Source organism: Barbus barbus (genome assembly GCF_936440315.1).
Source record: "Barbus barbus genome assembly, chromosome: 5".
In the NCBI taxonomy this organism is placed as follows: domain Eukaryota; kingdom Metazoa; phylum Chordata; class Actinopteri; order Cypriniformes; family Cyprinidae; genus Barbus; species Barbus barbus.
Window position 1 is genome coordinate 1,225,189 of NC_136733.1, and position 23,174 is coordinate 1,248,362.

The window sequence follows — 23,174 nt, forward strand, 5'->3', positions numbered from 1 at the left end:
AATGGTGTATTGTTATCTGGGGCAGGTGACTTGCTCCAAACTCCCGGTGGGCACTCAAGACTTCCTGGCCCCTGAGATCCTGTCCGCGCTCAATGGAGGGCCGACGTGCAGCTACGGCCCAGAGAGCGACTGGTGGTCCCTGGGCGTCATTGCTTATGAAATGATCTACATGAAATCACCCTTCGCTGACGGCACGTCCACAAAAACCATCAACAACATCCTGAACTTTCAGGTGAATCTAGCAGCTTGATGTTTGAAAGCTCAGTCTGAATTACACTGTCTTCCAAGAAAATATTTGTTTTAATGAGTAGGTTCAAAACACTGATTCACTGATTTGTTTGCATTCCAGAATTTTTTCATTTTGCTACACAAATTTGATGTGGTTTTCTAATGCATACACACACTCACCGGCCACTTTATTAGGTACACCTGTTCAATTGCTTGGTAACACAAATTGCTAATCAGCCAATCACATGGCAGCAACTCAATGCATTTAGGCATCTAGATGTGGTGTAGACCACTTGCTGAAGTTCAAACCGAGCATCAGAATGGGGAAGAAAGGGAATTTAAGTGACTTTGAACGTGGAATGGTTGTTGGTGCCAGACGGGCTGGTCTGAGTATTTCAGAAACTGCTGATCTACTGGGATTTTCACACAGCTAAGAACAGGAAACAGAGGCTACAATTCACACAGGCTCACCAAAATTGGACAATAGAAGATTGGAAAAATGTTGCCTGGTCTGATGAGTCTTGATTTCTGCTGCAACATTCAGATGGTAGAGTCAGAATTTGGCGTAAAGAACATGAAAGCATGGCTCCATCCTGCCTTGTCTCAACGGTTCAGGCTGGTGGTGGTGGTGTAATGGTGCGGGGGATATTTTCTTGGCACACTTTGGGCTCCTTAGTACCAACTGAGCATCGTTTAAACACCACAGCCTACCTTAGTATTGTTGCTGACTGTGTCCATCCCTTTATGACTACAGTGTACCCATCTTCTGATGGCTACTTCCAGCAGGATAATGCACCATGTCACAAAGCTCAGATCATCTCAGACTGGTTTCCTGAACATGACAATGAGTTCACTTTACTCAAATGGCCTCCACAGTCACCAGATCTCAATCCAATAGAGCACCTTTGGGATGTGGTGGAACGGGAGATTCGCATCATGGATGTGCAGCCGACAAATCTGCAGCAACTGCGTGATGCTATCGTCAATATGGACCAAAATCTCTGAGGAATGTTTCCAACACCTTGTTGAATCTTTGACACGAAGAATTAAGGCAGTTCTGAAGGCAAAAGGGGGTCCAACCCGGGACTAGCAAGGTGTACCTAATAAAGTGGCCAGTGATTGTATGTAAAATGCATGATTCCATATAATTTTCCTTTTATTCATTCAATGATAATGTGAAATCATTCCATCATTGGATTTAACTTTTAATAATTACACTATTTTACTTGTAGCATTAAATATATTTTTTTTTGTTTTTTGTTTTGTTTCTATTTTTTTAGTTTCCTTGAAATGAGACTTAATTCTAAATGTGTTTAAATGTGTTAATTTTAAATTTAATGAATAATCTAGCATGTACTTGACACCAGTTTTGATTTTATTTTACTTTTTATTTTTGTTTTGTTTTACTTGTTGGAATTTTTAATTAAATATAAAAAAATCCTTTTAGCTCAGTGTTAATACATAAATATCAAGAAATATGCTGAATATGAAGAAATATCAATATATACAGTCAGATCCATATTTATTTGGACACAGGCACAGTTTTTAATTTAGTTGCTGACCAAAACATATTCAAGTTACAGTTATATAATGAGTACTGCTTAAAGTGCAAACTCTGAGCTTTAATTTGAGGGTATTCTCATCACATTGGAGGAAAGGTTAAGGAATTGAAGCTCTTTAATATGTACCTCCTCCCTTTTTCAAGTAAGTAATAGGACAGTTGACTCAAAAGCTTTTTCATGGACAGATGTGGGCTATTCTTTCGTTATTTCTACATCAATTAAGCAGGTAAAAGGTCTGTGGTTGATTCTAAGTGTGTCATTTGCATTTGGAAGCTGTTGCTGTGAACCACATCATGCGTTCAAAGGATCTCTCCATACAAGTGAAACAGACGATTATTAGGCTTCAAAAACAAAGCAAATCCATCAGAGAGAGAGCAGGAACATTAGGAGCCAAATCAACAGAGAAAACAAGACTGCACTGGTGGTGAGCTCAGAAACATAAAAAGACCTGGACGTCCACGGAGGACAACAGTGGTGATGATCGGAGAATCCTCTCCATGGTTAAGAAAAACCTTTTCACGACATCCAGCCAAGAGAAGAACACACTCCAGGAGGCAGACGCGTCTACAGTCAAGAGAAGACTTCACCAGAGCAAATACAGAGGCTTCACCACAAGCTGCAAACAAGGCCTGATTAGACTTTGCCAAAAAACCAGAGCACTTCTGGAAAAGCATTCTTTGGGCGGCTGAAATTAAGATCAACCTGTACCAGAATGACTGGAAGAAAGAAGTCTGGAGAAGGCTTGGAGCAGCTCGTGATCAAAGCACACAACATCATCTGAGAAACAAGGAGCAATGTGATCATGAGCTGCATGGCTTCAGTGGCTCTGGGTTACTGCTGTTTAGTGAAGATGAGACAGAAGACAGAAGCAGCCGGATCAATACTGAAGTGTGTAGAGATATACTCTCTGCCCAGATTCAGTCAAATGCAGCAAAGGGGGGCGGTCGTGGCCTAATGGTTAGAGAGTTGGACTTGTAACCCCAAGGTTGCAGGTTTGAGTCTCAGGTCTGGCAGGGATTGTAGGTGGGGGGAGTGAATGTCCAGCGCTCTCTTCCACCTTCAATACCACGACTGAGGTGAGTCCCTCAACTGCTCCCCGGGTGTGTGTTTACGGTGTGTGTGTGCGTTTGTTCACTTCTCACTGCTGTGTGTGTGCGCACTTGGATGGGTTAAATGCAGAGCACAAATTGCAAGTATGGGACAAAATGTGCTTCGCCGATTTCGGAGCCATGGCTCCGTGTTTGTTTTGGTGATTTCAGATATCAACATTGGCTTCCAGAAATCGCTTACCCTGCCTTTAAAGTCTGCACTTCAATTTCATCTTGATTGTTTTATTTTTAATTCTGTTCTGGTGGCATACAGAGCCGAAATTATAAAAATTGTGCCAGTGTCCAAATGGACCTAATTGTAAATCAAGTCAAATCACATTTTTTTCTATAGTGCTTTATAAAGCCGATGGTTTCAAAGCAGCTTCACCTTAATAAACAGGAAAATAACAGAGTTAATGTTGTAAAAATTCAGCAGTTATGAAACCAATTCAGTTTCATCTATAAAAGCAGCTGGACAGAAGACAATAGTGTCATTATTTAGCTCAATTTCAGCTCAATAGCAGTGTCAGTGTTGCAAGTTACTATCCAGCTCAATTGGTTTTTATCCGAGAGTGTCAGTGCAGTCAAATTGATATTAATTAAAAATATTCTATCACCCAACTCTGTATACAAAAATTGATGTTCTCTTGCTTGTGTTTTGCACCCAGCGTTTTCTGAAGTTTCCAGAGGAACCCAAAGCCAGCGCTCAGTTTGTCGACCTGCTGCAGAGTTTGTTATGTGGATCGCGGGAGCGTCTGGGATACGAGGGCCTGCGCTCGCATCCGTTCTTCTCCTCCGTCGACTGGACCAACCTGAGACACGGTAAGACATTCTGCGCTCGGAGTTAAAAGTGAATTCGTTCTGAAGCACAAAGCCGCACTGCCATCAGAGGCCTCGTCAATGCGTCTGCAGCCTAATTTTTCCTTGTACCTGTTAATTACAGGTTATTAGTCATTAGCCTGACTTGCTGCTATTTCGGTCGCCTTTTAAAGTGATTACTTCTCTAGTGTAATTGCTGGATTTGTTGTAGTGGGCTGGGATGTGTCTGAGTGCACAGATTGCTCTGCAGGTTTAAGTGAAACACAGATGATCTGAAATAATTCATTAAGCCTGTGGCGTAAAGCTCAGAGTTTCTTCTATATCTGCTTTAAGACTTTAGGATTGTTAACTCGGGGTGGGAAGCATGAGCATTATCTTGAATCACAGATTTAGTACTTCTTTATCACAGTAAACATATTGCAGTAGTGCATGTGTTGTGATGTGCATACTGTATAGCACTGGAACATCAGTTGATATCATATGACAGCATTTGCAGTCACACTCTGATAACAAACTACGTTTATGGGAAAATAAAAAGCCACCATATGTTTAATAAGGCATTAACTTGCGTACACACACACACACTTGTGGGGCAGCGGGTGGATTTCTGTGGCATTAGTCAGATTATGGAGTGTGCAGGTGTTCTCACAGAGAGAAGTGCTCAAATAGTCACACAGCCAAACATTGAGATAACACACACACAAGCGCACACACACACACACACACACACACACACACACACACACACAGTGAAACATCTCTTGCTCATGCAGAGTTCCCTACAGGATTTTGTTCCTGCAGGATATTGATTAACTATATGAAATTATGGAAATATATAAATATTTTCTTTCCCCATATGTTGAATTTTGTGATCATTTCTAAATGCATTTTAATAGACTGAATCATGCAGTGAAAGAACGCACTCTTTATGCGCATATGGACTAGTCTAACCTTAATATAATATGCTATAATAGGATTAGTCCAACGAATCGTTCGGTTTGTAATAGGGATGCACGATATTATCGGACTGATATCGGCCGATAATGGCTTTAAATGTAAATATCGGCATCGGCCTGATATGAAAAAGGATGCCGATATGTCTTGCCGATAAGAGAAATACATTAACTCACATAGGCTCAGGGTGTGCTAGTGATTAGATCACGAGCAGTGTGTCTCATTCTTAAAGCAAAGTTTTGTCTGAATGATGATTAGATTAACTGATTTAGATTGCTGAACTTAATCTGTGAAAGCGCGTACAGAATGACGCGTTCGGTGTGTGATAGAGTAAACAGTAACAGCACGTGCAGCGGCAGCAGAGTTGGAAAATATCGGCAGAGTTGAAAATATCGGGATATCGGCCAAAATCCGATATCGTGCATCCCTAGTTTGTAATGCGTACTGAACCGAAAGCCTAGTACCGAACGGTTCAATATGAATACGTGTATCGTTACACACCTAGCAGATGGCACTCTACTCTAGTTTTTATCCGCACACTCAAATGCTGATGAAGAAGAGCGCTTGTGCGTTCGGCTGAGTCTGTAATCTCACCTCGGCTCAGAATGCTTTTATGACGCCAGATTCATGTAAACACAGCCCACTGTGAACACACTTCGCTTCAACCTTTTTGAATTTTTTGAATGATTATTTTAGGTTCAAGTGTGTGTAAGGATTTGGAAACAAGCAGAGTATGGCTGTTTCTAAAGCATGCAGCGCCATCTACTGTTCAAAACTAAGCTCAGAATCGACTCGAGAAAGAATCGCGATGCTGAATCATTTCTCGTTTCGCGATGCATCGATTTATTTTCCCAGCCCTAGTGACGAGTGTGTTCCGTGAGGTAAGCTGACCGGGCTGAGTTCAGTACCGAGTGAGATCGTTGAGTAAGTTCAGTGACTAGTGAGTTGAGTTCATTGAGTTGAAATTATCGCTTAAATTCCAGCGATTATCATCAACTTGATTGCACAGATACTATTTGAACTGAACTGAGCTGGACGATGACATCACTGAATCAATGATGAACTGACTCTAATTGAAATTGAGTGTTTACTGTTATCCTTTTGTATTATTACATACTATTTTTCCTATTTAATACTGTAAAGCTGCTTTAACACAATTTATTAAAACCATTAAATAAAGGTGACTTTTGTGAATTCAGGGATGATTGAGTTGAGCTGAGTAGGGGTGTATTGCGATATTTTGTTTGGTGATACTATATCAATTATCAAAAACGGAATATCAATATTTAAAGAAAAAACAAATCATACAAGATTCATGGCAGTTGTTTTGTTTTGAGTTTATATCCCGACAGCTAGATAGCAGTCTTCATCTCTGAACTTAAACAGTGACAGGAAATATTAGCATTAGGGCACGCCACTAATGTTAGCGTTAGTTCGCTGCCAGTAATGAAGGATGAAAGAATTGGTCCAGTTCCTCTTTCGGTGTACAAAGCTGAAGTGTCTCGGCGATTCCACACAGAATTCCATGAGAGGCGCACTATATATATACTGTTCATTCATCAGCTGAAAACAGAATGGAATTTAAGAATCAATATTGGTTCATAAAAATTAGAAGCTTTTAAAATCGAGAAATCCTTGTTTTTTTACACAGCCCTAGCATGTTTAGTTGTTTTTAGTTGCTGTCACTGCGGTGTGCGGTGTTGAACATGTGAAGCACAGTCTCTGTTCATCTGTTCTCTTCGTAAATACAGAAATGCATAAGCCTATATGCTTCTCCTGTAGGGTCATTATTAAAAATGAAAATGTGAACAAAATTTGAACAATTAAATATGTTATAATTAAATATGAAAATTTAAATGAGGGGTAATTTTACAACCCTGTCTGTCAAAATAACAGACAATGTTAAAGTCTAACACAACCTCTGATTGTATGTTACAGTTGTAAACTTGAACCTTAAAGCAGGGTCTAAAAATATATAAAAGCTTACTTTTTATACATTTAACTAAAGAATCCTGCAAGCACTTTATTGTTCTGGAAAGAAAGTGGTTCAGTAACGTTGAATGTTACTGGGACTGATTAATGCAAATGCAGATCCCACGGTGTTCTGGTTAAATTTATTTATTTTTGCTGAGGTTTGCATATGATGGTGTGTTCTTAATGTCAGCTTTCCTAAAATCATATCCTATTCCTAAAATTAGAAATATCCCAATATTTTGCCTTGCTTACAGTATCGCATCGCAAACCCTGTATTGTGATATGTATCGTATCGCCAGATTCTTGCCAATACACAGCCCTACAGCTAAGACATTGTGTTGATTATTTATTGTATTATATTGGAGTGTCCAGTTTGTCTTTAATTGCATATAATGCACAAACTCACAACTGTAAGATGTTTTATTTTTCTTGTGGCTGCAAGAAACAAAGGCTAATGAGCAATTTGAAGCAGGCCAACCATACTGACAGTATGTGCATAATAGAATTAGATGAGATGGGCACAGAATTGCTGTAATGAAGAGAACCCCTATTGTACACACATTCACAAAAAAAAAAAATAATTAAATGGAAGAAACAGACCCACTGTTGTTGATGAGCTGTGTTCGGTTACTGAGTGAAGATGATATTTGCTAATAGTGTGTGTGTGTGTGTGTGTGTATCTGCAATCTTCTTGCTCTCTAGATAGATCTTGATCACTTATCAAATTTCTATTGTTTGGCTGCTACTGCATGAAAGTATCGCTAAAAATAAAGACAGTTGTTATTTCTGTGCGTCTGATGTGATTATGATTGATTGTATGTTGAATTGACCTGTAGCTCAAAGGCTTGTTATTGTTATTTAATGAATGTCATTTGGTCAGTTTCCTGAGATAAATCAACTCTATTGAGATGATTAACATATTCAGATGAGCTGATGAACCGCTCTGAGTGTGCTGAAATCATCACGTGTCACCTGCAGTCGATGTGCTTGTGTTTGTTAGATCCTTCTGTGATTTGTTGTTGTTGTTGTTTTTTAGATAAATGAACCAATTGTTTAAATGTATAAACAACCCCCCCCCCCCCCCCCCCCCCCAGCGGCAGATACTGTGTGTGTGTGTGTGTGTGTATAAATACAGCTGTTTGTGTGGATGTAGCTCTGTGTGTGTGTGTGTGTGTGTGTGTGTGTATAAATACAGCTGTTTGTGTGGATGCAGCTCTGTGTGTGTGTGTGTGTGTGTGTATAAATACAGCTGTTTGTGTGGATGTAGCTCTGTGTGTGTGTGTGTGTGTGTGTGTGTGTGTGTGTCTCAATACAGCTGTTTGTGTGGATGCAGCTCTGTGTGTGTGTGTGTGTGTGTATAAATACAGCTGTTTGTGTGGATGTAGCTCTGTGTGTGTGTGTGCGCGCGCGCGAATCTCGCATCGGGTTTTGGCTGTGACTCACGCTGATTAGCTGAGACTGCTGCAGTGAGAGAGAGAGAGTGGGCAAGCGAGTTATTGCGCTACAGTCTTATCACTGAGACCCCCATCTTTCTCTCTCTCTCTCTCTCTCTCTCTCTCTCTCTCTCCAGTCTGTTTTTCTCACCGACCACCTCACAGGTTTTCTCCTCTCGTCTCCTCCAGTTCTCCCTCCGTTCGTTCCGTCTCTGCGTTCTGAGGATGACACCTCCAATTTCGAGGAGTCCGAGTGGCCCCCCCGCCCTGCGGCCGCTGCCCAGCGAGATCATCCTCGCTCAGGCTTCCACGGACGAGACCTGCCCTTTGTAGGGTGGTGCTTCAGTCGGGCCCTGAGCGCACTGGCCAAGTCTGAGTGAGTACACACACACACACACACACACACACATGCTGATTTTACTAGTCTAGTCACAGGTGGTCCATTGGTGCGGAGACGGCTACATCACCACGGCGACTGTCACCAGGCAACATTGTGGCTGAATGCGAGGTATGGCTTGTGCGGGGAAAGCTGCGGTTCTCTCACTTCACATGTCTTTAAGATGAATGAGAGGGAGCCGCGTGTGCGCGCCGCTGTTTTTATATCCGGAGACTCAGAATATCTCATGCATGTGTTGCCATGTGCATGCAGGGGAACGGGAAACCCTCGTCTGGCGCGCGCACGTGTGTGTGTGTGTGTGTGTGTGTGTGTGTGCTATGATCTGAAGCACAATGGAAGCCAGTGCGTAAACACCGTGTAACGTGATCGGCTCTGTGTTTGCTGGGATGTGGTCAGCCTTCAGTCTGTTGTTTTGGTTTGCATTTGCTCTGATCGTGTGGTTAGTTGTTTTGATCGGTGAATCTCACTATAATCTGTTAAGAACATGTCTGGGTTGTGTTTCATCTCTGAATCAGAAGAAAAACATGAAAACCATATGCTCATTACCACAATGCAAAAAAACCTCATAAACTGTAATATTTTTAACTTAATTTTTTGTAATTCTAATTGCTATAATGCAAACATAATTCTCATTACTGTAATATTTTTTTCTATTTTATATTTAATTTCTCCCAGTTCTTATTACCATAATTTAAAAAAGATTTTTAAATTTAATAAAAAAAAAAATTTCTCCCAGTTATCATTAGAATAACAATTCTCATTATCATAATGCAAACATTTCTCCATACTATAATGTTAATTAATTTTTTTTACCAATTCTCATTACTATAATGCAGGGCTGGGTGATTTTTCCTGATTTTATTGATTAATTTGAATTTAATGTTTTGCCACAATTTAGTTTTAGAATTCTCATTACTAAAATGCAAACTGAATTGTCATTACTGTAATGTTTTTTATTAATATTTAATGCAACCCCCCCCAATTGTCATTTACCATAATGTAAAACAAATTCTCATTACTGTAATGTTTTTTTATCATAATTTATTTCATTTTTTATTTTTTATTTTTTTACCCCAGTTCTCATCGTGCATATAAAAAAATCGAATTGCTGTAATGTGGAAAACCATTGTAAAGTATTTAAACATCATTGGTAGTGGTTGTGCTTTAATTTGTTGGTTTTAATCACAGTAATTGTATTGCAATGAGTGATTCGAAAGTAAAATATCTGGATGCATTACAGTAATGAGTGTGTGTGTGTGTGTGTGTGTGTGTGTGTGTGTGTGACGTGCTGTCCAGTGATTCCCTGTGTCTCTGAATGCGTTCAAGCGTGAGTTTATTATGACATGCTGCGTGCTGTATGATGTGTCGAATCAGGTGACGGTCTCGGTCAGGAATCTGATCCCAGATGAACCATAAATAACATGTTTTTTTTCCCAGGAGCTGAAGGGAAAGGCAAAAAGAGAGGGTGAGGTGAAGCTTTATAACGTTAGTCAGAATGAGAATGAACCCAGAATGTATTTCTATGGTAACCAGAGTGAGTTTTCTTCCCACGCTCCCCCCTCAGTCTCTCTCCATCCATTCATACGCTTCTTCTCTCTCTAATCCTGAAATGCGTATTTGTCCAGCCATGTGTAATGTTGTTGCCATCGTCTTCATATAGCATTTCCAGCACCATGAAATCCGCCGAACGCAACAGCAGAGGAGCGTGGGAATGTTAATGCAGAAGCGCAGCTGCTGATTGGTGGACTGACACCTCAGGAGATGCGCTGCGATATGAGAGCGCTGGATCCGTCTCGAGGCAAACAGAACATCTGTAATGAGCGAAACCAGTCGTAAACCGCCCTCACTGATGCACGCTTCAGAAATGCATGCATTGTGGCTGCAGTAGGTGTGTTGTTTAGCACGCTTGACGTGCCGTTATTCATGTACCGCACATCTCTCTCATAAACATGCATTCTTTTTGTACTGCACAGCTGGCGAGCGCATGATCAGGCAGTGCAATAGATAAACATCTCAGGTACCTTAGGATTGTTGATTTACAGTGCAGTCGTGTCTGATGGGGTTGCATTGGCGCTATTGTGACGTGTGGACTCCCCTCACATGCCGCCTTTGTGTGCTTGCTCACTATAGATCCGTCAGGCCAAAGATGCTGTGTGTCTCTTTCCTTATTAACAGATTCACCAGGACAAGATCTGTCACAGTAATTGGGTAAATGTCTGGTGAAATGTGCATTGGAATGGAAATATCAGGGAGTTTTAAAGGATGTTATTTCTGTTACTAACATCACCAAACAGAATTGCACAAATAATGACTGTTTTCCTGAATTCTCTCCACATTGTCAGTTGGTCAATGAACAAACTTGGTGTTTTCTGTAGTGAATATCAATTTTGTTTAATTTCAGCAAATACACTGTAAAAAGTTATTTGTTGATAAAACAAAGGTTATAAGAGTACATTTTGCAAGAAAATACAATTTCAGTCTTTCTACTTCAAAATTAAAAATTTAATTCAACGAGTTCCTTGCTATTTCTTTAAAGAAAAAAAGGCTTAGAAACTTAGGCTTTTTTTTTTTTCATTATTATTAAAATTTTTATTTTCATAATGCAAAAAATTCTAATTACTATAAGGTTTTTTCATTGCATTTATTTCATTTTAATTTTCCCCCAATTCTTGTTACCATAATACAAAAAAGCTCATTACTGTCATATTTTTCTAATTTAATTTTGCTCCAATTCTCATTATCATAATGCATAAATTGCTATAATGTTTCTTTTTAATTTTTTGGTATCTTTTCCCCCTAATATTCATTATTATAATGAAAATAATAATCAAATAAAATATATAAAATAAAACAATTGAAAAGTATTTAAACATCACTGGAAGTAATTGCTCTACTGGTTTTTATTTTGCTGATTTTAATGAAGATTGCAGCGATAAGAATTACTGAAAAGAACATCTGGATGCATTACAGTAATAAGTGTGTGCAACATGCTTTTTAGGATGTATTTTGGAGACATTTACACACTAGTAAATGTTGTTCAGATATTGAATATGATGTGCAGAGTGCTAGCAATGCCAAGGTCATCATGAGTTCAATTCCCAGGGAAATACATGAAGCGACGTAAACCTTGAATGCAATGCAAGTCACTCTGGATAAAAGCATCTGCTTAATGCATAAACGCAAATATATTAATCCCATTGATTTGAAACTGAAATACAAATTTAAGCCGCCTCTATATCTGTCAGCGTTGACAGTAAATCAGCCAACATTTGTCTCGGAGAACTAATTGACTCCCAAAACAAAGTGAAACGCTCTGCTGTTAGACAGCAGCAATCGCTGCGCTCTCTTTAGTTGCATTTTACCCCATTGTGTAGTAAAAGTGCATTAATGATATGATGTATGCCATGCTGAAGTATCTCTGGAGAGACAGCTTGTTTTCGGTTGAGTCAGTGCTCTAATTGGAGAGTTTCCTGACTGCTGTAATAATGACCGGCCGAGAGTAGGTGGCTTCCTCTTCTCTCTGTGACTCACGGTTCGTCTGGGTGATGCAGCTTGGATAATTCAAAGACTAGCTGGTTTGTCAGTAAACAAATAGTTTGTCCAATAATGAGATATTGTCCTCGTTCTCGTGTTGACATTTCTCTGTTCACGCAGTGTTTTTCCATACAGTGACCAGGGGCTGTTCGGCTCCTTAAAGCATCTTTATGGTTTGTAAATGATGATAGAATTATTATCGTTGGCCGGGTGAAGCATTAGAGCACTTTATCTGGCATCTGGATTTCAGAGCTGTGATTTCACGCCGCGAGCGACGTTATCGTGTTTCTGTTCCAGTGGGAGTTTTCACGGCTTCACCTCAACAAACCCTCTGATTATCTGAAGTATTTTGATACGGTGCTTTATAATTCTGACTGTATCTGATCTGGAAACAGTGATAGGATGGGTTTCTTCTATTCTTCTATTAATATGTGGATGGCTGCTGACATGTTAGACATGTTTTATCACATCGGTTTAAAGTACGTGACTCACTTTAAGCTCCAACCGTAATTAAACACACCTGAAGCAGCTAATCGAGCTCTTACGAGGCATACTAGAAGCTTCCAGCAGGTGTGTTGAGGCAAGTTGGAGCTAAACTCTGCAGGATACCGGCCCTTCAGGACCGAGTTTAGACAGCCCTGGGTTAACAGCAAATATTTTTCCATTGTAGTTAATATGCATTCTTAAACTAGACCAACCCCCCCCCGGGTTAGTATAATAAATACTAACCACATTACTAAAGTAATAAGCCCCAACAAGCCATGGTTCATAGCTTCGCGTCGTGCCTAAAACCCCTTTAGCTGTTATAAATTCACTGTAAACCACGGCTTCACGGGGCTTATTGCTTTTATAAAACGGTTATTCCATATATGAAGCAAGTTTCACAAAATAAAGCAAATAAAATGTAATGATAAAAACATTATTCTTGCGCCAAACAGAAATGTAGTTCCTCAGAAACGGCTGTGGTTGCAACACAGATGTAAACAAAGGTGTATGTTTATAGTGTGATTTACAACAGCTTCCAACGCGACTCAACCAATCAGAATCAAGGACCGGAACTATCTGTTTTATAAAATACATTATGCATTTAGGCTTCCAAATAAAAATCGTATAAGTAGCAAAACATTTTATTATTTATTAAGATGGGGGGGGGGGGTGCTAAATTAAGTTATGTGCTGATTGAGTCTAGTGCACTTTTTATTTGTCCTTTAAGTTTCCTGAAGATTGTGTCATTTTTGCAGGAAGGAAGTGTTCAGATGTTTTAATAGTGTCTCTCATTTAAATGCAAGCAGCAAAAAACATTGCTAAGAACTTCATTTGAACAACTTTAAAGGTGATTTTCTCAATATTTAGATTTTTTTTGCTCCCTCAGATTCCAGATTTTCAAATAGTTGTATCTCAGACAAATATTGTCCAATCATAACAAACCATACATCAATTGAAAGATTATTTATTCAGCTCTCATATGATGTATAAATCTCAATTTTGAAAAATTGACCCGTATGACTGGTTTTGTGGTCCAGGGTCACAAATATATTAAATATCAAGATTGTGAAAAGTAAAAAAAATATTGAAAAAGCCCAAGTATGCTTTGATAGGAAATCATCTGCTCTGATCATAAATGTAAACCTGTCTTCACCCGTTACTCTTGTTGTGATCTTCAGTTTGTTTAAAGACCAGCCTGATTCTGTGTGCATGAACGTCTTTGTTCTTCATGAATGCTATGAAATCTGTAACTGTGGACGGCCACTTATAGGCTACCTGCCACACTGGTTTGTCTGACCTTTCTCGATGGCGATCGATGCAGCGCAGCGTGTGTGTGCCGCTGGTTGACAGTGTCGCCGCAGGAGCATCGGGAGAACATTTACCGAACATAGGCTGAGAGTCAGCTTCGTCTTTGTCTGTCAGCTGCGCTAAGAATAGCCAATGTAGGAATGCATCAGCGCTCCAGCAGATCGATAGCTACTGTATTCACAGAATGCGTAAGTGTGTTTACATCCGCCGCAGATGCCCAGAGTTAGTCAGTGCGACTGCCGCCCACTTCAAGCAAAAAGAGCAAGACGCTCTGACGCACTTGTGCGAGTTTGCATGCGATGACGTGCTTGAATGATCAATAGTTCAATATAAATGCTGCAATAATTGAATTCCACCCGAAGCCTTTATTGATGCTCTTTAATGTGAAATGTAATTCTCGAAGGTCAAACATATTTTCCCAGTTTATTTGTCCCTTTGAGACAGGATTTTCTCTAAAAACACATTCTCAAAGGGCTCAGTTTGAAATGCATAGTCTATAATTACACTTTGAGCCCAAACACACACACATGCGCCCCATAATCGAGTCGGTTGTGGGCCGTTCTGATCAGACCCCTGGGATGCGTCGGTTTCTCCAAAGGGAAGTCTGTAAGCGCTGGGTAATGGACTGCTTTACAGGAAACAGGCAGAACCTCTAATCTGGTTAGACCCCACTGGTATGATGGCGTGGAAAGCATATTTAGAGCTGGGTGTGTTTGTGTGCGTTTAGAGGCTCTCGAGGGGGTCTGGAAGTGTCGAGATTTTCCATTTCACAGCTCCTTCAGTTGTGTTTTGATAGGAGGACACATGCCATCATGCTCCTGTAATCGTAATTAGGGCCCTATGATTTCAGCGATGTGGAAAACGCAGACGGAATTATTACACAGAAACAATAATTTACTGTATAAAGCAGAATGTCACAATTTTGGATGAATAATGAAATAATCAAACTGTGATATGGACTGTGATTTATTAAAGCACAAAAAAAAACTATGTAAATTTGAATTCTGCATGTAGAATATACTTCTTAAAATAATAATAATAATAAAACAGTATATTAAAACATACATTTTTAAGGACTAGTTTAAAACATAAACCTCTAAAGCTGCACTTTGCCAAATAATAAAAGGAATTGTTCAAATTATTTGATTAGATTTTAAAAGATGAATTCATTTGTTAAAGTTTTATGCATTCATTTATATTCCAATGTTTTTGATAATAAATGTATTAAATCAAAACATAGAATCCAGAAAAAGTAAAACAGACAACATTTCATTTCATAGTGAAGTATTGTTGTTGAAAGTTATTAAATTGATTTAAAGTTTCATGTTTTATTCAATTGATTAGGCATTCTTTTTGATGTATTAAAATGTCATTATACCATTAAAACAGAATCCAGAAAAATATTTTGGGATAAATAAAACAGACTTGTGCAAAAATGAAATAGCGTCCAAATCGTAATGCGTACGCAGTTTTGCCAACCAGTGTTTTTTTTTTTTTTTTTGCTATCATTGAGATTACTATTATACTGTCCTATAAGCACTATATAAAAGCAATTTATTATAGTGTATATATATATATATATATATATATATATATATATATATATATATATATATATTAATATTTTGAAGTTTTAAGTATTTTTCATTTAAAGTTTTAGTAATTTTATTTTTAATTTTTTGTAGTTTTTTATGTTTATAAAATTTTATTTTTTATTTTAGTTGTAGTTATTTATTTTAGTACATCAAGGTAAATTAAAATGAGAAATGTTGCATTGGCAATTAGCTGAATTAAAAAAAAAAAAAAATATTTTAATTCAGTTATCATTTATTTTATTTCAGGTAACGAAAGTGTTATTTTATGGTTTTATTTTAGTTTCTGATGTGGTTGTAGGTAACTATAATAATCCTGCTGCCAACTATTATAAGTAGTTACTTGGTTTAGAAGTGTTTTTCACGTTCATTTCCTCCATGGAGATTTCAACACATTCTTCAATAGAGAACCATGAACCAAACCAACTGACTCTGAGGTGAATCCCAGCGTTGCAACTTTTGGATGAAACGATTCTTTGAACATCTGAATATAAGACAGACTGTGTGCTTATCAAGGTTAATGAACCGCTCTCATCCCATGACACTTGACTTCTGATGGAATCAAACCAGAAACAACTGAAATATTGAAAAGTATAAAGTTTTTATTAGAAATAACTGTAACTATGGTAAACAAGTAGTTTGTGAGTGTAGGCAGACTGATTGGATTACATCAGCCGCAATGCTTCATGGGAGTGGGCGGTCACCACTGAGCCTTCTTTCTGTTTCCATGGTAACGGCGACTTCTCCGATTATTATTTAGTGTATTCACCAGCAATTTGGCTTTCAAACATGATTGATGGTCATAAAATGAAGCTGAAGTGTCTCTACAGAAGCTGAGCGTCCTCAGAGCTTGTGATGAATCTGGAGTCTTTATACATTATAGTGCTCTGTGGAGGAAATTAATGTGATTTGTATTTTTTCTTCTGGAGCCCTGGTTTTGTGTTCTGTACAGATGTGAGGCAAAGAGTAATATCTAAAAAGTCAGTAGTCGGTACCAAGACTAGTGAGTGCATTTAAATTGCCTTAGACATTTACACGTAAAAAAAAAAATATATATGTATATATATCAATTTTACCTGTATTTCTCAGTTTGAAGCTATCGAATGAAGACACTAAAGAACTGAACTTGCTAATACAGGGTTTCCGCAGGGCATTTAAAAACATTAAAAGTCATTAAATAGATTTTTGTGAAAATTAAGGCCTTAAATAGCATTAAATGTTATTCTTGCATTAAAAATGTGTAGATTGTTTTGAAGAAAATATAATATTATCAGTTTATTTTGAATTATAGCCTTCATAATTAATTACTTTGATTTGCTGTCGCAAAATACGTACATTGGTGTGATAAACACGTGGATTGGTAATTGTGCGTTAGTAGCTGAGCAGACCGAAAACACGCCAATGATGACAAAATCTAAGAGAATTATTGAATTCTGAATGATTGTTTTTCTGTTTGCTGCTGTAAAGTGGCTGTTTTAAGAACATTTTTAACGTAATAAATGTGGGATGTTTCCAAAAATAAGTGGAATGGTAAAATTTCTCAATGGACTCTGTGAGGGACACACCATATTAGAAAAGCATGGCCATCTCGGTTTCAGACGTCTCCTTCAGCAGGAAACACTGAGCAGACTAAACCGTTTGTGCACATGAACACTGTTGACTGTGTTTCTAATGGGATTTAAGCTCAAGCTAAAGGTCTTCAGGACTCTGTGGACGATCTGTCAGAACGATGCTCAAAGCAAATATTCACGAGCTGCTGCGATTGGTTCATCTTTCCTCCACTGCAGTATTTTTGTCAGTTTTATTCTCTGTCCATCTGTGTTAGTAATATCTGTTGTGATTGTGCGTTGGCTGGGATTTCTCTCTCTATTTTTGGAACGTGTTTATCCGTCAGACAACATTTCTTCACTTCTGAATCACTGACATATGATGCATGTGGGAGCTCAAGTTGTTTCCTGTCTTTGTTGGTTTGTTCTGAGGTTCACGTGTCTTTATATACTGTTGTAGGCGGTCAGTTCTCTATATTTAGGCATTTCTCTGTGCCTTGGTTTCCTCTGTGAGTTATTGGTACTTTGGCTTCCTGAAGAGCATCTGTGCTGCTTTCCAAATATTGCTCATCAGTTTCTGACTCCATCAGTTGGGTGAGTGTGGCAGGAGTCTATCAGTCTGACTTACCAATGGCAGACTTAGGGCGGAGTCAAAGGGGTGGGAGGAGTGTTTGGGAAACCTGTGTGGAAACAGTAATAGTTTTACCTTGAAATTCAGAAGACAAAAAAAGCTTTTGCAAAATCTGCAAAATGCATTCTGAGAGGTGGCATTTCAAACATATCTTAAAAAATTGTTTACATTTTTAATACAGTAAAAAAAGTTATATTAATTTCTTTGTAACACTTGAGTAAGGTCTCATTTGTTTACATCAGTTAATGCATTGGTTAACGTGAACTAACTATGAACTATGTATTAGTAAATGTTGAAAGTCCAATAAATATTGTTCATTGTCAGTTAATATCAACTAATATTGTAAAGTTACCAATTTCTTTGAATTTGATTGTGAAGTAGATTACAGTCCTGCATCCTTTTTGAAACCTCGATTCCAATTAAAATCTGAATCATGCACAGCTGATTCCTGTGCACTTGAATCTGATGCAGTACGATGTGTTTGCTCATGAAACTAGGTATCAGTTAATGTGTTTTTCTGCTGCATGTCGGTTTTCATTCAGGAACGTGTGCATCTAGAGAGAAAAGAGAGGTCAACTTCCTGTTTTACATGAGCAAATGACATCATTAAATGAGTACACACTGATGAAAGAGCACAGGTTAATTATACTGTTAAAATTAGTAATTATGGTTCAGTTTGGAAACTGCAGTAATTTGATTTCAAATTGTGCAGAACTCAAACAGACTCACACGTGTGTGTAAATGAAGTTGTTGTGGTGATGTGACCCTCCGGTCTGGTTTGGAGTTCTGGAATAATCAGCACTTTAGCAGCGAGTGTGTGTGTGTGTGTGTGTGTGTGTGTGTGTGTTTCCCTCCTCAGCACTTTCAGCTGTAATGAGCCGATGTCTAATGGCGGAGACAGAGATCTTTCAGTTCAGATCGCTTGAGCAAGACACAAGCGTTATGTGATGAAGTGACTGATTGTCTTGAAATGATGTAGACGGTCTGTCCTTGTTAATGAATTGAATTGGAGTTTTGTTATAACGAATCTCTGTTAATCTAGCTCTGTTTTCATTTGCTTGTGGATGTTTGTAGTTTTTTGTGATGCTTGCGGTTAGTGTTCCTGATGAGACTGTTCCCTGACGTCTACTTCATGTCATTTTAATTAATGGACGCCACATAAAGATGATGTTCTTTGGTTTTGAATGAATTAATTCACATTCACATGAAACCTAATGGAGTGTGTAATGAATGTGAAAGGCTGAGCAGACATGCGTGTGTGATATTCCCTACATTCCCAGGAAAAACTAAATCTCACACACTTCTTCATCTTGGAGATTTATAACTAGATGAGTGTAAATGTACATCTGTTATGGTTCTGATTAGGTATGTTTTTCTTTGTGTCGTCAGATCGGTTGGCACAGGGCTCAACTCTCCAGCCAAGACCAACTCCATGGAAAAAAAACTGCACCTGAAAAGCAAAGAACTGCAAGACACTCAAGACAAATGTCACAAGGTGAGAGCAGAGAAACAGCTGGGTGGAGTCTGAAAGAACACGATAATAAACTGGGAAATTTAATGCAAGTTAAACTGCATAACACCAACCCATTTCTCAACTAAATGTACAGTATTGCATGTGCAATGGATGGTGATGAAGTACACCGGGATCAACAGTTGAATAGAGCTTCAAAATATCGCCACAAGACAAGTTTATTGTTTACAAATTGTAAGGCTAAGCATTGACAAATTTCAGTTCACAAACTTGCTTTCTGATTCCACTCCATTCTTGATTTGCTTCGTTATTGATTTCATTTGGGTATATATCAAGTACATTATACATTTACAATACATGTAAGCTAAGCAGGGAACCCTATGGAAGCCTGTTTCTGCTATGGAATAAAAAAAATAAAAAGGTAATTATTTTTCTCACAATTTAGAAATTTTTCTTTGCAATTTCTCACAAAACTCAATTGCATTTGCATCTCACAATTCAGACTTTTCTTCTTAGAATTGCAATTTTATATCTTACAATTCTGCATTTATATATTGCAATTCTGTGCTTTTATCTTGCAATTCTGAGAAGAATAGTCAGAATAGTGAGTTGCAAAAAAAAAATAGCTTGGAGGAAAAAAAAAGGCTTTTTGAGGTTAAAAAGTTGGAGTTTACCTTTTTATTATTAATTTTTATCTCGTAATGGAAACAAGCTTCCAAAGAGCCCTGTCATTTGGTAGATTACTGTAATATTAAAAGTTAAAATTAACAATAACAATAATTTTATATAAGAATATAATTCTGTTTCTACTCCCAATTTGTTGAAATATAAACAATTAAATGGTGGCTGTAATAAATGTTTGATGTCTGATTTTTTTTTTTCAGATCTACATTAAATTAACTCATTAAAGAACAGGTTAAGTAAACTTATAATGAATATGTAATACTGCATATATTATTCAATAGGGCTGGGCAAAAATCTATTTTTCGATTAATCGTTTATTTTAATGACGTCGATTCGATATCGATTCTCTAAAGCCGATCTTTTCTGGTATTTATTTCAGCGCACATTTAAAACCAGATGTGATTAATGTGATTCTTATCATTAGTCTTCTCCACTCCACTACTCTGTTGTGCGACGTTACAACAGAAAGCCTGTCATTCGTTCAGTGCTTATCATGGCGGAGATACTGTTGATAACAATGATATTAACACACGAATATCATCGCCAGCTGCTCTGAGAGTCATTAGTATTTTACCGTTTAATTTGAGAAAACTACCGCATATCACATACACAGCAGCTGCAGGTTCCTCACAGCAACCCGTCAAAATAAAAGTTTCAATCAAAAGAAATCGAATCAAATCGGGACGTCTGAATCGATACCCAGCCCTATTATTCAAAATGTGACGTTATACGTGACATTGTTTACAAGCTGTTCTATTGACATCTTTCTGTGGTTGAAACGCTGCTTGGTTGATTGATTGATTAAATAATTTATTTCAGTAAGTTGTTCTGCTTCTTTCAACAACTTCTGCTGTTCAGTCATGTTTATTTGGTGCTGTAGCTAGTAGTAAAGAAGAGCTGATCGGTTCATGTGCGACTAGAGCCATCTGTCAGGCAGGTGTGTGGTTGTGTTGGTGTTGTCCGAGCGCTGCTGTAAAATACATTTAGACCTGGTGCTTGTGTTTGTGGCCGCTCAGATGGAGCAGGAGATCTCACGGTTTCAGCGTAAGATGACTGACCTGGAGTCAGTCCTCCAGCAGAAGGATGTGGAGCTCAAAGCCTCTGAGACCCAGAGGAGCATCCTGGAGCAGGACCTTGCCACCTACATCACCGAATGCAGCGTGAGTGACGCCCAAACACTTATTCTAGAACAGTAACAGTCATTCAACAGTCGTCCAGCAGCCATATCACCCTGTAGCCCAAGACTGGTTGCCTACTGAAGCTAAGCAGGGTTGAGCTGGTCAGTACCTGGATGGGAGACCTCCTGGGAAAACTAGGTTGCTGCTGGAAGAGGTGTTAGTGAGGCCAGCAGGGGGTGCTCACCCTGCGGTCTGGGTGGGTCCTAGCATCCCAGTATAGTGATGGGGACACTATACTGTAAAAAAGCACCGTCCTTCGGATGAGACGTTAAACCGAGGTCCTGACTCTCTGTGGTCATTAAAAATCCCAGGATGTCCTTCGAAAAAGAGTAGGGGTGTAACCCCGGTATCCTGGCCAAATTTGCCCATTGGCCTCTGACCATCATGGCCTCCTAACCATCCCCATATCTACTGATTGGCTTCATCACTCTGTCTCCTCTCCACCAGTAAGCTGGTGTGTGGTGGGCGTTCTGGCGCAATATGGCTGCCGTCGCATCATCCAGGTGGATGCTGCACACTGGTGGTGGACGAGGAGATACCCCCCTTACTATGTAAAGCGCTTTGAGTGCCTAGAAAAGCGCTATATAAATGTAACAAATTATTATTATTATTATTATTATTCATTAATCATAATACACTTTATTATTTATTGAAGTGTATAGAGACAAGCAATCTGTGCATTAAATGAGTATACTTTGGCACAAAGGCCAAGAAATTCAAGATGCCACAATTTAAATAAATTGTCAAAATATCAGAAAAAAAAAAACTTTCTGTAGAAATTATGGAGAACAAAACTAATAAATGGAAAATAGAGAAAGAAAGAAAAACAAATACAATAAATTTTTATGATTATTGTCTTTATTTTAACTGTATTTTTGTTCTTTTAATTAATTCATTTATTTATTTTACTTATTATATTTAAGTGTTTATCTATTTATTCCCATAGTCATGTATTTCCACATTTAAATAATGCAGTTTATTTATGTGCATAAATTCTTAATTCATTAAAAGAAATATGCAAATAAACAAAAAATGAAACTATAATAAAGAATAAAAATAAAGTTAAAAATAATTACAGAAAATAATTTAAAAAGTAAATTAATTCAAGACTAAATTTAATTAAATTATTTGTTTTATCGAGTCAATTATTCCTTTATTTTCCTTTTATTACATTTATTTTAGAATGTTTGCAGGTTTGGTCCTCCATAAGAAAGATGGTTAACTGTTGTTCAGTGCTTTAGTCATCCATGGTCTGAAACATCAATTGCTATATTTCCATGGATCTTCAACACAACACAAGCTATGTTTCTATCTGAAGCTACAAATTAAACCGGAATATCGTATACAATATTTGGGAATAAAGCATTGGTTCAGCTGTGGTAAAGTTTGGGAATAATGCACACAAGCGCACTCACGTGTACGTAAATGAAACACAGTTGCTGTGTTGTTACTTCCATCCATAGTTTTATGTAATTTTTGAATAGCGCATAAAAACCTAAATGGAAACACCAAGATGTGCTTAAAATCTAAAAATGTGCTTTTTTTTTTGGTAAGAAAACATGGTAAGAAACTACAATGGAAACACTTACAGAATAGCATTTCACCTGCACGCTCTGAGGCACAAATCATTATTATGTGGGGAAAAAATCTTAATTTAAAATGTAAAAAAACTCATACTTCACACCAGTTTCCCAGGAAGTGAAGATTTTGTTCTCTTAAACACACAGGAAGGAAATGGTGTTTATTTGCAAATATTTTATGCAATAATATATAAGTTTTATTCTCAACTAATGTGTTTGGGGATCAAGATCTACTCTTTTAACAGTGCTGAAGCCAAACGACTTTCATCTCACTGTAGAGGAACTCGTACTGAACCACAGAGCATTACTTGTGATCATATGCATCTAAAAATAAACCAAGAGCCATTACTACTGACTGACAATGAGAAGTTACAGATAGAGTATCCAAAATTATTGGGTGCTTCCTCAACGTACTAAAATAATCAGAAGTTTCTTGTGATTCCCACCTCTTATTAACATGGTCACATTCACTATTTTTACGACCTTGTGATTTTAGTATATTAGTAACATTGAACAGCTGTTCTTTTTCTTTAAAAATCAGTAAAAAATTCTAAATTAAAACCTAGATTGGTCTAATTTGAGCTCAAGAAGTAAGGCTGATTATCCCTTGGCTAACTGCTAGTTGTTTAGCTCGTTCCCTCTGACAGCAGGACTGTATCAGTACACGCTCTGATGGACGTATCTATTGTTTTATATCTAGAACAGCAA

The 23,174-nt window shown here is 38.0% G+C and overlaps 1 protein-coding gene across 1 annotated transcript in view; it reads left to right on the forward strand.

The window, feature by feature from the left end:
• LOC306870375 (citron rho-interacting kinase-like) overlaps nucleotides 1-23,174 on the forward strand; it is a gene marked incomplete at its 5' end in the record, with an annotated part of 88,156 nt that overhangs the window by 8,848 nt on the left and 56,134 nt on the right. The window contains 5 exons of the mRNA XM_079417605.1: nucleotides 26-232; nucleotides 3,547-3,700; nucleotides 8,248-8,434; nucleotides 18,943-19,048; nucleotides 20,725-20,868. Of these exons, the coding sequence (XP_079273731.1) occupies nucleotides 26-232; nucleotides 3,547-3,700; nucleotides 8,248-8,434; nucleotides 18,943-19,048; nucleotides 20,725-20,868 (798 nt within the window). The remainder of the gene's footprint in view (nucleotides 1-25; nucleotides 233-3,546; nucleotides 3,701-8,247; nucleotides 8,435-18,942; nucleotides 19,049-20,724; nucleotides 20,869-23,174) is intronic.